Source organism: Myripristis murdjan, chromosome 7, assembly GCF_902150065.1.
Source record: "Myripristis murdjan chromosome 7, fMyrMur1.1, whole genome shotgun sequence".
NCBI lineage: Eukaryota > Metazoa > Chordata > Actinopteri > Holocentriformes > Holocentridae > Myripristis > Myripristis murdjan.
The window spans coordinates 27587565-27602403 of record NC_043986.1 but is presented as its reverse complement, the minus strand read 5'-3'; the positions used below and the strand labels follow the sequence as shown (position 1 = coordinate 27602403).

General features: G+C 42.2%; 1 protein-coding gene across 1 annotated transcript in view; it reads right to left on the bottom strand.

Annotated features, from left to right (window-relative positions):
* slc35h1 (solute carrier family 35 member H1) overlaps window positions 1-14839 on the bottom strand; it is a 47907-nt gene that overhangs the window by 1276 nt on the left and 31792 nt on the right. Inside the window, exons 25-51 of the mRNA XM_030054821.1 lie at window positions 14317-14456; window positions 13784-13910; window positions 13243-13382; window positions 12203-12335; window positions 11907-12052; window positions 11549-11678; window positions 10851-10967; window positions 10473-10619; window positions 10073-10129; window positions 9349-9387; window positions 8868-9006; window positions 7917-8059; window positions 6645-6754; window positions 5188-5346; window positions 4744-4821; window positions 4514-4600; window positions 4361-4414; window positions 3998-4093; window positions 3669-3722; window positions 3129-3182; window positions 2966-3019; window positions 2334-2405; window positions 2210-2245; window positions 1910-1976; window positions 1552-1740; window positions 1293-1370; window positions 920-1081 (exon numbers count right to left, since the gene is read on the bottom strand). Coding sequence (XP_029910681.1) covers window positions 920-1081; window positions 1293-1370; window positions 1552-1740; window positions 1910-1976; window positions 2210-2245; window positions 2334-2405; window positions 2966-3019; window positions 3129-3182; window positions 3669-3722; window positions 3998-4093; window positions 4361-4414; window positions 4514-4600; window positions 4744-4821; window positions 5188-5346; window positions 6645-6754; window positions 7917-8059; window positions 8868-9006; window positions 9349-9387; window positions 10073-10129; window positions 10473-10619; window positions 10851-10967; window positions 11549-11678; window positions 11907-12052; window positions 12203-12335; window positions 13243-13382; window positions 13784-13910; window positions 14317-14456 — 2808 coding nt within the window. The remainder of the gene's footprint in view (window positions 1-919; window positions 1082-1292; window positions 1371-1551; window positions 1741-1909; window positions 1977-2209; window positions 2246-2333; window positions 2406-2965; window positions 3020-3128; window positions 3183-3668; window positions 3723-3997; window positions 4094-4360; window positions 4415-4513; window positions 4601-4743; window positions 4822-5187; window positions 5347-6644; window positions 6755-7916; window positions 8060-8867; window positions 9007-9348; window positions 9388-10072; window positions 10130-10472; window positions 10620-10850; window positions 10968-11548; window positions 11679-11906; window positions 12053-12202; window positions 12336-13242; window positions 13383-13783; window positions 13911-14316; window positions 14457-14839) is intronic.

Sequence of the window (14839 nt, the reverse complement as noted above, 5' to 3'; positions counted from 1 at the left end):
CAGAATTTGACAAAGAGATGGATTACTGGGTACAGTGAGATCAAACCATCTTGCATCTGTCTACCATCGAATGTGACCTCCCCAAGAAACAAGTTATGCCCAAAATAACTGGATGACACATTGTAGCAGAAATACTGAAAAGCAGAATTAGGGCAACAAAACGGTCCCACCCAAACACACTGATAAAACATGATGTACAAGGCATCATGGGACGTTGCTAGAAACAGCAGGGTGGTCCAATAAGACCTTACTGTGACAACAAAAAAAGTGCCTGGCCTTTGCCAACTATGAAAAGGGGAAGACATGTCCCCACTCTGCCTCTGACTGGCTAACCCTAACCTTAAACAACCTCACCAACAAAGACAATAATTAATCAGAGGCAGAGTAGGGCGGATATGCAGGCCCAGCAAGTGAATTTAGTCTCTACCATGTGAATGACAGCTGCAAAATAGATACATTTCCTTTATCTTCATTTCCAGTGTCACTGTAATGCTTTTATAGGCAAACTCTTTTTTTCCCTTTAAAGTGTTCCAAGGATTCAGTGTTCCTTCCAGGCCACTTGATTTATTTGGCGCAAAAGCAAGAGACATTTTATAGGATATTTCATAGAGTTCAAATTTTCTCCCACACCCCTACAATAACCCTGTCTCACAAGACTAGTGATCCACAAAATGAAAAAGATTGAAACATCCTGGGTCACGATTAAGGGATTGAGATTTGGTAAGTATGAAAGTACATCAGTTCATATTCTTGGCCATTTTGAGAAGAATGTAAACATTGCTTTTGATGACTGTGTGTGACTTTAGAATTTGACAGATCATTCCTGTGTACAGCTGAGGGTGAACTGCGTCCACGGTCAGAAAGATTGTGTGTGTAAAAGTGGTATAATTTGAACTTGTGGCTTGTCCTAGCCACTTACCTGTTTGCTGGGGAGCCCTGTGGCAGCCTCCACTGCTGTCACACACACCTGGGGGACCGATCTCGCCTGGCTGGCCAGCAGGTCCGGGGATCCCTGGGGGTCCTGGGTTACCGTCATCCCCTCTAGGACCGGGGGCCCCTAGCTTGGATTCACCTGGAGGCCCTGCAGAAACACACACAGAAACATAGATATACATACATATGCACGCAATGCCCATATAAATAGTAAGTCAGATAAATACATATACATTATCACAGAATAGTGTACTTACCATCTGTGCTTTTACTAGAATTTCAAAACTTTAAAGATGATTTGTATGACATTGCTACAGAGGTGACGTATTGTTAAAGAGGTGGGACTATTAAAGGGGTACCTGCAAATCCTTTGACCCCTGGGGGCCCCTCGACATTGGGTCCTGCATCGCCTTTATTGCCTGGCATACCTCTCCTTCCTGGAAAAGAGAAAAGAAATGAGGTAAAATGACAAAATCACAATTTGTCATATTCATCACAGTTGTCCTTAAAAAACAAATAGATGAAAAAGAGAGTATTGAAACTTATACAAGATGGCAGTATTTTTAAAATGAATCAAAAACAAAGGTTTGATTTTCCATTGTCTTGACAAACTCTTACCCTGTTCTCCTGGATATCCAGGCCTCCCAGATCTCCCCCTTGTGCCAATCCGCCCCTGGGTGCCCCTGGACCCAGGAGGGCCCTTGGGTCCTGGTATACCAGGTTCTCCTGGGGGCCCCACTGGCTCCTCAATAGGAGCTGGCTTACGACTCATGTCATTTATGAACATGTCCAGCTTCAGCACCTCCTCTGAAAAACACACACAGCACTGGATCAGGTGTCTGTAAGAGAACGGGTTTGTACATGCTGTTGTTTTTTAAGTTAAGAGTCAGGTATCACATAAGACATGGGGAGAATATCCAGATATAGCTTTTGTAGAAAGAGAGAGAGAGAGAGAGAGAGAGAGAGAGAGACTTACTGTGCACTAGTTGCTCACAAGCCTCTGTTACTAGCTGGTAGATCATTGCCATGGACTGCGGTTCCCCCTGTAGGATGTCAGCAGAGTAACCAAAAGGATGTCAATTAAAGCAATTCAATGTATTTTTATAATGTCACTTAAACCAACAAAAGACATGCACATGCATGGGCCACCACACCAAGGGGCATTCAAATCTTTTGAACTACAGCTGAGAATCCAATTGCTACATGATCTTTGTGAAATTTCAGCAGCATGTCCAAAATATAAGAAAAAAAACTTGACTATATGATTGCAACCCACCTTCTCTCCTCTTTCTCCCTTATTCCCTGGCAAACCCTGTAAGATGAAAGGTTTACAAAGGAGATAAGTAACCACATGTGAAGCCAACTATTAATACTGTCACTGTTTGTCCCTCTGGTCTTACCGTAGGTCCCACAGGCCCCAGGGGGCCCCTCTCCCCTACAGGCCCTGGGTGTCCTGGCATTCCCTGGAAACCCTGTAAATGTGAGGTTTATGGATGGGAAGGTAGGCAGACATATGAGAACAGGTCGTAAAGTGAGGAGAAAGAATCATAATCAAACATTATTATGTCTTTTTATGAACACTATAATGACTGGAAATCATAATATAAGGTTTCCACCGTGGCCCTGATATAAAAAATTCCACAACTTTTTCCAGGTCATTTAATAACCAAGTCCATGGCCTAAAAATTTTATTCCTCCAGGATTTGCTGAAGTTGCTTTGGTAATAGGTGAGATCAGGGGGAAAAAGCAGTCGAAATCCACCAACTAATGCGAAGAATGTGTGAGACGAGTTGGAAACCACATTCTGGTATCTTCCTGTAACGTGACCTAGTTATAAATTTCCCTGATTTCCCCGGAGAATTTATCAATTTCCCTGGCACCTCTCACAATTCTGTGATATTCAGGAAAATCCATGACCAGTGGGAACCCAGATCACATCACACTACACGAATGAGAGCTCAGCTGACTGGCACATTAATAATAAATCCATATATTGGAAATTTCTAATAAAATACCTGGTTTGCAGTCTTACCCTTGGTCCAGTAATGCCTGGTCCACCGATGTTTCCTTCAACACCCCTAATACCCTGCAAATATATTGAATGGTGAAAACAGTAGGAGGGAGGTTTCCTTCTGTCAGGCTTAACATATGTTTTGCTGGTATTGTGTTTAAGTGGCTGGGACAAGAGAGCTCACCTTGGGGCCTGGGACCCCTACGTCCCCTTTTGGACCCGGAGGACCACGTGAACCCTACAGAGAAAGAGTGAGAAATAGACAAATGAAGGAACAGTGTCACAGGGAAGTAAAAAGAGCAAAAAGAGATGGAAAAATAAATCAGCTACAACATTACCAATGTCAACTATTAGAGCTCCTTCTTGTGTTTTCCCTGCAAATTCTTAATTTTTGGGAGGCACATTTTAGTTATCCTCTGAAACCTGAACAAATTCACTTATTGTCTTTCAAGAGATTACCATTAATTTACGAACAGAAAGAAAAAAAAGAGAAATTTCAAGGCAATTACCGTAAAAATGGCGCAAAATGAGTGACACATTTGCAAAACAAATTGTAAAAAAAATTACTTAATATGACCAGAATATATGTAACTAGTAATTACAATAAAACTATATTAGTACTAAAAATTATCCAAAAAAGAAAAAAAACTTATAGGAAAATGACCAAAACAAGTCACATTTGGAAAATAAATAAATAAATAAAAAGTAAAGGGTTAAGACTCACCTGGATTCCTGGTTTGCCTGGGTCTCCCTTTTCCCCTCTTGCGCCCGGCGGACCCTAAAAACAAGGTGAAACGGGGAAGCAGAGAACACGTCACGTCTAACGCAATATGCCTCATCTGTGTGAACTGGACTTTTGTCACACCGGGATCTTCCAATGTATTACCAAAAATACACACCACAGTTTGCACAATGATGTCTGTCCCAGAGGGGTACATGTGTCCATATTTGAGTTTTTAATGTATCAGTCAAACTTTTTTATGTTTGAAGCTTGGCTGTTGTGCCCCATGAGAAATTGTTTTGAAAATCTTTAGCAGGAATAAAGTTACCCACCACTTTGCCTTGGACAGTCATCCCTCGAGGGCCTCTGTTGCCCAGGGGTCCCAGTCCTCCCTCGAACCCAGCCCTTCCTGGAGGTCCCATCTCCCCCTGAAACACACAGGGACAATCACACTCCAGTACATCGATACAGAGATCGAGCGAGCGAGTTCAGCTGACACAAAAAAACCATTCTGCCTTGTGGTACATCACCTCTGCAACATTTCTCTAGGATCTCTGCTCTAATTAGCTAGTGTGCTGGTGAAAACATGACTTTACTGTTGATATCAGTAACATACACACCACCGTAATTCAGGGGGAAAGGTGTGGGGTTACTTAACACTCCTTTAAAAGGCTGAGTAATCATTCACAACTGACCTTTTGTCCTTGCTCTCCCTTCTCGCCCTTCTCACCGCGCGGACCTGGCTTCCCCTGAGAAAAACACAAGAAAAGAATCAAGTGTCAGCATTTTATAGAACAACTTGACCAAACAAAACTAATCACTGAACATGTAATTTAGCTGTGACTTACAATGGGCCCGGTTGGGCCGGGAGCCCCGGGTATGTCAGAGGAGCAGGTGCAGGCGTAAGCCGGAGCGGGACAACTCTCCTCATCTCTCTGAGGCAGACGAGATTGCAACAACACATGTCGTAGTATGAACACAGTGGCATTAAGAGAGCTAAGTCAGTAGGGCAATTCAATCTAGTTGTAGTCACTGAATGTGCATAGACATGGATACAAAGGCATCGGAGCAGACTGACCACTCCAGGCAGGTCGCAGCAGGTATCGTCTAAAGCCCACGTGGTGTTACAGACGATCTCAAAGGACTGCAGCTGGAACTGCAGATGATGAAGAGGACAGGTCAAAGGTTAACCACAGGACTCAGGGCAAGCTCATCACTATACAGGTGATTTTTGATCTGTGCTATTACCTCTTGATAGAGACTATATTGTGTTATGATCATTTTTGGGATTATGTACACCTTCTTGTTTTTTAGGTTCTTGTGCTATCTTTATTTCTACATGATTATAGAGGTATGTGTAAAGATGTATGTGTATGTTTATATGCATATAAGCTTGTACATGGTATATATATCATTGATATATATGCATATTGACATTGAAATACACATTGAAATAAATAAATAAATAAATGAATGAATGAATAAGCCAGAATAGAATAGAATAGAACAGAATAGTGTGTACCGGAGCAGATCCGCTGTTTGGTCCTCTGGTCTTCACCAGTTTTCCCAGCATCTCAAACCCGTCAGTCGGCAGGTTGCCCAGGGGGCGGGCCGGCCTCTCACCCACACGCTGGCAGTCCACAGACAACGACACGCTCACCTGGCTGACAGACAGGTGAATCTGCCAATCACAGAGCGGAGAGGATTAATCCATTTATAGACACGACCTGTCATCACCGGTGATGAGATGAAATCCCGGATTAAGCGATCATGTTGTGGTATCATGTCAGCTTGTCAGATGTGCGGTGGCTCCAGGTCACAGGTTTGATCTCTGGAACAGCTGACTGGTGTTAACAGCAGGGCTCAACAGCCATGGATCCTGTTCAAGGGCCTTTGAGCAAGGCACTGACTGCCTAAACTGCTCTGGATACAAAAATCAGCTAATGCAAAAGCAGAATGAACACCATGTCTCTTTACTGAGACCCCTCCCACTAATCCACAGCCCATCTTTTCTGTGTAAAATGAAAGGCTTTTATCTATCAGTTCATAAAAGTCGCTTACACTCTTTAGTGTACAATGTTTTTCCTTTTCACACCTCTTTCAATGTTTTCCACTTTGTGCCAACTTTCAGGATGTGTGTCACCATAGAGAGAGAAGCCACACAGCCCTGCATTTCACTCAACTGCCTCCATGATCCCTCCTCCCTTTCTCTCTTTCATGATTCTTGTTTTGCTTCCTGGTGTTTTCTCACAAGTGAAATTTGCTGTCGACAAAACTGTGACCCTGGGGTCAAATCTACTGAGGCACTTCTTTCAACTACTGGTCTGTAGAGCTGTTTCATATGGGTTCCTACATGGGCTTTCTACTGAGCGCTAATATAATACAGTGTCATTATATGAGCTTCAATATGTTATATAATGAACCCGGGAGATAGTGTGCCTCAAATTTGTGTTTGTAATTCATGTAATATCAACAAAGACTTTTTGAAAATACAAATAAACAAGATGTCTACTGTTTGAAAATGCTTATGGGTTGCTATAAAGCCAAAAGTATCATTTTGAAGACAAAATCAACTTTTTTTTTTTTTTTTTTTTTTTAAATACCAACTCATTATGTTCAGGTAACATTTTTCTGCACTGAGTAATTTTGAAAATGACCAATTTTGAAATTAAATACCTCAGTTGGTCATTTTTAACCCTGTGCAGGAACAGCTTTTGTACCTATAAGCCAATGTAAACACATAAAAGCCTCCCTTTCAATTTGCATCTCTCTATTAGATGATTTCCCCTTATCATGTTGTGATAGCTGCTGTAGAAAAGCACCCACTGATTCGTTCAATCATGCCTCTTTTGCTATTCACCACTTCACCATTTCTTTCTTGTTAGACATTAGAAAGTGAATAACAGGGGTGGAGGATGAAAAAAAAATGATGAGCCTGATTTGAAACTCCAACATTTCAGTGTCTGTGTTTTGTCTCACCTTGTGGAAGCTGCCATAGAACAGCCTGTGGACCTGCGGCTGGTCGAAGGTCAGCTCCTGCACCTCCCCTCGGTAGTCAAGACTGAAGTACACCAGATGCTTGGTGGTAGCTGGGTAAGCACAAACAGGAAGATATTTGTGGCATAACGTATAACACACTGGTGTCCTGCAGGTCTGAGGATTCTGCATCGCTGTATCTTTTATCCCTTTGAAGCAGCTGAGAGGCGAGCTTGTATTTTGAATACAGATGCCCGACTAGGGAAGTGTTTATACTTTGAGCGTGCAACGATTCCTCACAAAATGGCATATATTCACATAATGGCATATTAATATTGCTCATATTAATGTGCTATATTAACAACTTGGTATGCTGGTGGCATTAGAGCAAAGGTCACAGTTTCAGCAAACTATGCTGCAAAAAACAGATCTCCACAAATCCTTTACTGGATTGAGTCCCTTGTTTTGAGAAAAAAAAAGAAAAATCTTATAATGGGGTGTGGTAACTCCAGATGTTTTCAATACAATTCAGCACGTTTCAGACATTTTCTTGAACTTGTTATTCTTTTCTGTTTCAAGGTGCTGACACTTGTCTCTGGAAAATCCTAAAACAAGTGAGATTGCATTGAAAGGAATGGAATTACCTCACAGCTTGGACAGAGACTGATATTTGAACTTTTCAACATAAAAAGATGATACTTAAAAACAATATAAGTGGAATGAATTAATGAAAATTTCTTTCTCATGTCTATCCAGAAACATTTATACTACATTTTGCCTCGTGGTTGACGTGTATTTGCTGGTATACTAAAAACACGACACATACATTCACAACACACTGACTGTGCATAAGCAAGTGTCCACACACATGAATACTAAAATAAAAAACACAGTCTTTAAACATAACATGTATTTGTTTTAGAAAGTAATTATTTTGTTCTTCTTCTGCTATTCTCATATTAAAACCATGCTTTATAAAGATGATCTGCAACTGCAAAGACCGCACTATCAAAAAAGAAACTTTATCAAATCACCATCTTCACATCCTACCTGATCTACGTCCTCTCTGTATTTACTTTTTCAGATCATTTTTGGCATAGATTATGATGACAGGGACAATAAAGTAAAAAGTAAGAAACAAGTAAAAACTAATCTCTCTCTGGGCAGGTTGCTCTAGAGCCTTGAAGCCCTATTTTAAAACATTATATGATTTAAGAGTGGATCTGAGATGAAATAGCTTCTTAAAATGCGTGTGAAAGCAGACAGGTTACTCACGGTCCAGCACCACTCCCATCTTGGGCTGGAAGTCGTCGTCGGTGAGCTGCCAGAGGGCGAAGGGCTCCCTGGGCGTCTCCTGCAACACGCGGAAGGCCATGCTGATGGTGTGCTCTGGAGAGAAACCTGCCGGGTGGATGAACCTGCAGAAGAGAGGGATGATGGGAAGACTTGAAAAGATGAAGAGAAACGACACCATGCTTGGTTGAAACTACAGAGTGATACGACGTCCGCAGACTTTGTGCAGCTTGCTTGGTGAGATGATGAAAAACGATGTTAAATGATGCGATGATGTTAAAATTTACATATTTTTTTTACCAAAGGATACCAGAAATAACAGAGATGCAAAAGATCTTAATGTTTGTGTGTCCAATGTGCAGCTTTTGTTTGGGCACAGCAGTTTGTATTTCACTGTTTAAGTTTTGTTTCTTCAGTTGCTGCTGGTGGAGAATTGCATTTCAGAGGCATCGTCTGCGGTGTGTCAATTAGTGGAGATGGAACTTTGCTGCAGTCCCCATTTGTGATTTATGCTAAAAAGACAGATGTATTTTTATATGAAAACAACTTGCCTGGAGCAGCTTATTTAGTCTAGTTTATTTGCGGTGGAAAAAAGAGCAGAAAAATACATAAAAGATGAATGGAGATGCAAATTACTGATTTGTACAAGCCTTCAACTCAAGACAAACAACAGCACAGAAACAATAAATAAGATTTATCAATACAAGGCAGGTATGAGGGAAAACAACAGTTTACCTGCTTGCATTCACCTCATGTTTATTTTGAGCACAGCCCTCCCCGGGGAGGGAGGGGAAGAGCGTCATGACAGGAGAGTGGGGGAGAAACGAGGGAGAACAGCAGGAGTTTGAGAACGGGTGGCGGAAGGAGAGGAGGCAATGACGGAGTGTGATGAAGATGTGAGGTGGACAGGAGGAGAGACAGAGTGTGTCTCACTTGGTGCTCTGTGTCAGCTGCACGTCTCTGTACACAGTGTAGGTGGGCACGGTGTTGAAGACGAAGGGCTCCGCCGCCACGCCCTCCACCGACGAGTGAGCTCTCTGAGTCAGACCAAACGCCTCCATCATGTCAAAACCTGGGACAATAACACACACACACGACACAGATAAAGCAGCGACAATGTTTTATTCGACAACGAGGCAAACATTTCTTCATTTTTTATGAGTAAAGTAAACCCCCCATCAGAGTCTGAACTGAAATATTGGAGCACACCGATCACAGTGAAAATCGCTTAAAGAGCAGACAGCTGTTTTCTACACCAAGTGTATCTTCATTAGAGTCACCACAGTTCAATGAAAATTACTAGGAAGTAAATAAAAGGAATTGGCTACCGATTAACACCTAGGTCAACTGGCTATAATATCAATTAATACTTTTTTTTGTTTGCTTTTGATGTTTCTGTTCCAGATTAGCTCACCTTTGACGATGCTGTTTCTGATGGTGACCTCAGGACACACTGGAACACAAGAGGGCAGTGTTGGATTATTAAGAGCAAAGCAGGCAAACGGTCTACCAAAGGGATTCTTCAACATCCTCAATCCCGAAATATTAGTTTAGAAATATAGTATGGTGAAACCCATTTTGGGATCTTGACCCACGTTCTAAGGAAGGTGTTCTCAATCTTTTTGGGTGTCAAGGACAACCAAATTGATACAAATGTATGATAAGATGTAGTCTCATGTTTCCCCTTCTGATAGGATCTAACTGTGTATACTGTAGATTAGCAGATTAATGGTGAAGAGTGTGAAACCTCTGAACAGGATACTCATTCTTACACATTCTCCATTTGGATTAACTTCTAGTCAACAAATTAAAATGAAACTAAAAAATTCCCCATTTTACTAGGAGACCCCCAGGAACTTCCCCAAGGGCCCCTGGGGGCCGCTGAACCCCAGGATGAGAATGACTTAGACCTACACTCCAACTTATAATTTCAATCAATTTTATATTTGAGGAGATACTAATGAGGAGAGGGGAGCTGACAGTCCAAAAAAAAAAAAAAAAAAAAAAAAAGCAGCCCCCAAATACTTGTGGATCTGGAACACAGCTTGGCCAAGTTGGACTGAAATCGATTGCCCAAAAAGCTTTCCCCTTACTGATATCTATACTGGGTACATGACTGGAGTGTGATCATGGGTCACCTTCATTGTGGATGGGGTACAGTCTGGGGTGGATGGGGATTCTGGCTGGAGCCGCGGCTGTAAAGTGAATGAAGGGAAACAGTTCATAAACATGCTGCACAAATAACAACATAAATAGTCAAATTATGGCTGATTTCTGTTTCAAAGTAATGAACTGTATATATTTATCTACCAGACTATCTGTAGACAACTTTACTGCAGTAGCTGAGGAAGTGATTGGGTGAGATTTGACATGGATGAATCCTTTTTACCTCACTTTTCCTCTAAAATCTTTATTTAACAAGGGAATGTGTTTAGGTACATATTTCAATACAGGAGGCCAACTAGCTCATACGAATTTATACTGATAATACAGTGTTGTAGATGTTCATATCGCAGTATTACAGTGATCACATCAGACCTGTTGGATGCAGAATGGAGACAGCAGCGCCCTCCACTGAGCCGAGGCGGGAGTGCACGCTGATGCGGTACACAGTCTCTGGCTCCAGATCAGTAAAACAGTGACTGCTGCTGGACTCGTCTACAATTTCCTCTTTTGTTTGCTTGTCTAGATACACACAAACACAAGACACACCCACAAACATATATACACACATACACACACACACACACACATACACAGACAAAAACAGATGGGCGTACAAAGAGATGCAAGCGCCACACATATAATTAGCGAAATAAAAGATTCCACAGGAAAATAATAGTCTGCAGTTTGAGAGACAGCTCCAAGTGCTAATTATGGGCTGTAAAACCACAGTTGTCAGCCGCTATCAGTTACCTTTCGCAGACTGGATGATGATGCGGTAGCCGTTGACAGCCGACACGGGTCTCCAGGATACACAGATGCTGGAGTGGTCCGACCTGACCACGCTCACACTGCTCACCCGCAGACTGGCTGGAGAGACAGACAGGCAGGCGGACAGACAGACAGACAGGCAGAGAGAGAGAGGTAAGCGGATGGAGGCAATGACAAAGATGTCAAATGTAAACCGGGACCTTTGATCAAATAAACACAGTGGAACCAAAAAATGTAGATTAAAAAATAATCTGTATATTCAAGGTGTTCTGGTGCTCCAGGTGAACACTTACACATACAAAAGACTGAGTGACACTGGAGTTATCCAGTGAAAAGACTGACAGCTTAGCAAAAAGGAGGTGTTGCTGAAATTCTATGGCCTGTACATTTCAAAATTTCAAAAATGAAATTTCAGTAACTCCACGTAAATGATGTGTAAAGTTTATTTTTGGAACAATTTCAGCCGAGCAGCCACGTATTCATCAGCCGTGCAGCGATTTTTCTAGCTGTCGCAGTGTCTCATCACTCACTGTATTCACAAGTCTCGCAACTCCAGAAATGTATGCTAAAGTGTGCACAGATTTTTTTTTGCGTCTGTATTTTCATCACTAAATGGGAAGCGGATGATAGAGGCGGTCTCATTGAAAGTCTGCGTATTTTTTGAAGTGTGTGTGACTCACTGGTTTTGCCCTGAGCCGAACTGCTGCCTCCCTCTCTGTTGCGGTACTCGGCAGTGACCAGAATGCTGTAGCGAGTGTCTGGCAGCAGAGACTGCAGCATCATGTGCCTCTCACTACCTGGGACCAACACCTGCAGAGAACAAAACCAGCTCAAAATGATCCTCTGTGTGGCCAGTATCCTTAACCCCAACCCGCTCCACTATCTGGCAAAAAGAGGGATCGTGTCCCATTTATCAGATCAACAAACAACAACAAATCAAGGTCAAACAAATGCGAACTTGGTTTACTGCATCCCGTCCAAAAGATGAATGGGTTAGGACAACGTGATTTAAAAAAGCAATGATTACAGATCACGTACAGTGGTCTCCTGAGTTTCAGATCCAGTCAGTGCGACGTAAGCGATGCGATATTGCAGGACATGAGCGTTAGGGGGCACCCAGCTGACCACCAGGCTGACCGCCGTCTCCTCGGACACAGACACACTGGACGGGCCGCCACCAGATACTGTGCAGACACACATTCGGTCATTTACAATGTTATTCAGTCATTAAACATCCATCATTAAAACACATTTCATCACTGAAGTGATAGTTTCACAGTACCTAAAGCCGCTGATGTGTGTGTGTATTCTGAACGCGTGTGTGTGTCACTCACAGGTGCTGTAGCGTATTGCCACGGCTTCACTCTGAGCTCCATCAGCATACAGGGCAGACAGAGAGATTTGGTATTCCTTGTCATCTTCCACCCCCTCCAGGATCGCCCCTTCACTGTCACCACTCACCCTCAACTAGAACACAAACAAACACAGACAGAGAGAGAGATTTTATTCAGATTACACAGTAAGTCAAGTTTGTGCTAGGATTGAAATCAATTTTATAACCCAGCACCAGACTTCTACAGCAACAACAGTTTATTAAACAAGTTCTGACACTCATAACAGGTTTTCTTATGAATTGAAATGTTAGTAGGTCATAAAATTGAAGTGTCAATAAAAGTATAATGAACAAATAAATAAATAAATAAATATAAATTCCTATAATTATAATCACTACAAAATAATTTTTTGTAAATGTGCAACAATAAAAGTCCTTGGGATAAAAGATAATTTAAAAAACAGGTCTAGATAAACAAAAAAACAGGTTATCCCGATGACATTCCAAGTTATTGCCTGTGATTTTTAAAAAATTGTGATAGGCTACGATGCCTCCTTAAACAGCATCCAGCCAGGTAAAAAAAAAAAAAAAAAAAAAACTGAGAGGAAGTCCTGGCCTGACTGACAGGGACTGACAGTGATTAAAGCCACACATCATCAGCATAGATGAAGTCATGAACGTCTGATTGCTGAAAACACACCCAGTCAGACGTGTGGAGGAAATTCAGTGTGATTACAGGCGGTGAGAATGATGTTGTCTGTGGCTTCGCTGTTTAGCCAAACTGAAGTTAAAAAGTTGATAAAGGTTGGGTTGCTGATGTTGCATTAATGGGTTGGGTCCAAGTTGATTTAGGGAAAATCATGTTATCAGGTCAGGTGCGGTATTGAGCTTCACTGGCTCCCGTCAGATACGGGTTTGTAAAACTGGACTCGTGCAGGACTCTGGCTCCTATCCATTACACTACATTGCCCAGTAGAAGGGCACTCGGCCCATAGGTTGAAAGACCCCACTCTATCTATTGATCCATCTATTTCTCTCCACCTGTCTCAGGTCTCCTCCACTGAGGGAGATCCACTTGATGAGGTAGGAGACGACATCATCAGCTGCAGCGTCCCAGCGCACCGTGATCTCACTGCCGGAGAAGTTGGTCACCCTGAGGTCCGAAGGGGAAGGCACCCTCACTGGGAGAGAGGGAAGATGGGTAAGCAAACAAAAACAAAATTGCGCCTGATGGAAGCACCTTTAAAGCTTTCAGAGACAGTGAAAACGTGGGAACATGGGTGTTACTTGAGATAAAAGACTTAATGCTAAGCACTGAGAATGATCTGACAGCCATAATCCTCCCCTTATTTATTGGAGAGGGAGGTAAGGACATGACATATGAACTAATAGTGGAACAACAGTGCACAGAGAAACAGCATTACATAAAGACATGACATGCAAAAATACCCATGGTCTTAAAAACTTAGTTAAAAATTGTTCCCTTTCCCTCCATGTAAACTCACAAAACTAAAAAAAAAAAAAGTTCAAGTAATATCCTGCTTTGTTATGCCCCTCACGTCCCTGTCATCTCATGACTTACGTGTGGTGACGTTGCTGGTGACGGCTGCAGAAAGGCCTTGTGGGTAATGAGACTGGACCGACACCAGGTATCTGGACAGAGATGACAGGTTCTGGACCAGCACCGAGTTCACCCCTGTCACCTCCACCTGCACAGACATCAAATGAAAAAGAAGAACGTGAGTGGAGTGACAAAAAAGGAGCGAAAATATAAAGGCTGAAAGAATCCCAAGCAAAAGAATCCAATGAGATGCTTTTACTTTGCCTTTTAAATATTTTTCAGTGTGTTCAAAAATTCTTTCATTCTGTTTAATGCTATTTTTTTCAATTTTACTTTCAATTTCAACCCACAAATAAATCATTATTAAATAATCTGTTTATTTCAGCTTGCATGGGGCTTGTGGGTCCCAGTGCTGTAACTGGTTCATATCATAATCATACAATGCTCACGCTCTCACCCACTGAAAAAGAAAAACACATTTCTTGAAATGAAGGTTATCTTCTCATTTTAGCAGCCATAAGGTTTGTGGTTCGGTCACATGTCTGGGAAGTCACCTGCTTAACGTCACTGCCGTGGTTGGTGCTGCAGGTGATTCTGTGGCCAGGAACGTCCACGGCTCCGGGCACCCAGCTCACCCGCAGCATGCTGTGGGTGACCATCGGGAACTGGACGCTCACTGGGGGTGGGAGAGGGACTGGTGGGGGGAGGGAAGAGAGAGGACAAGTTATTGGACAGCACAAAGCAGCTACTTGTTTCATTACATAAACTAAAAAAACTGGGACGGATGAAATGGAAGTTAGAGTGAGAGAAAAGAGAGAAAAAAGGAGGTAAGGAAGGCAGGAAAAGTGAAAAAAAAAAACAACTAAATTTGTTTGGAGAATGGAACAAGTGAGGGAGTTGAAGGAGGGAGTGTTGGAGAAATGTCAAAGTCAAGTAAAGTGTGGGAGTGGAGGGAGGGAGTGTTAGAAAAATGTTAAAGTAATGAAGAACAAATGGTGAACGGTTCCTGCAGGTGCTTTCTCAGCTTTATCTCAGCTTTATCCCTGTGTTAGTGTTGACAGAATGGTTAATCATCAG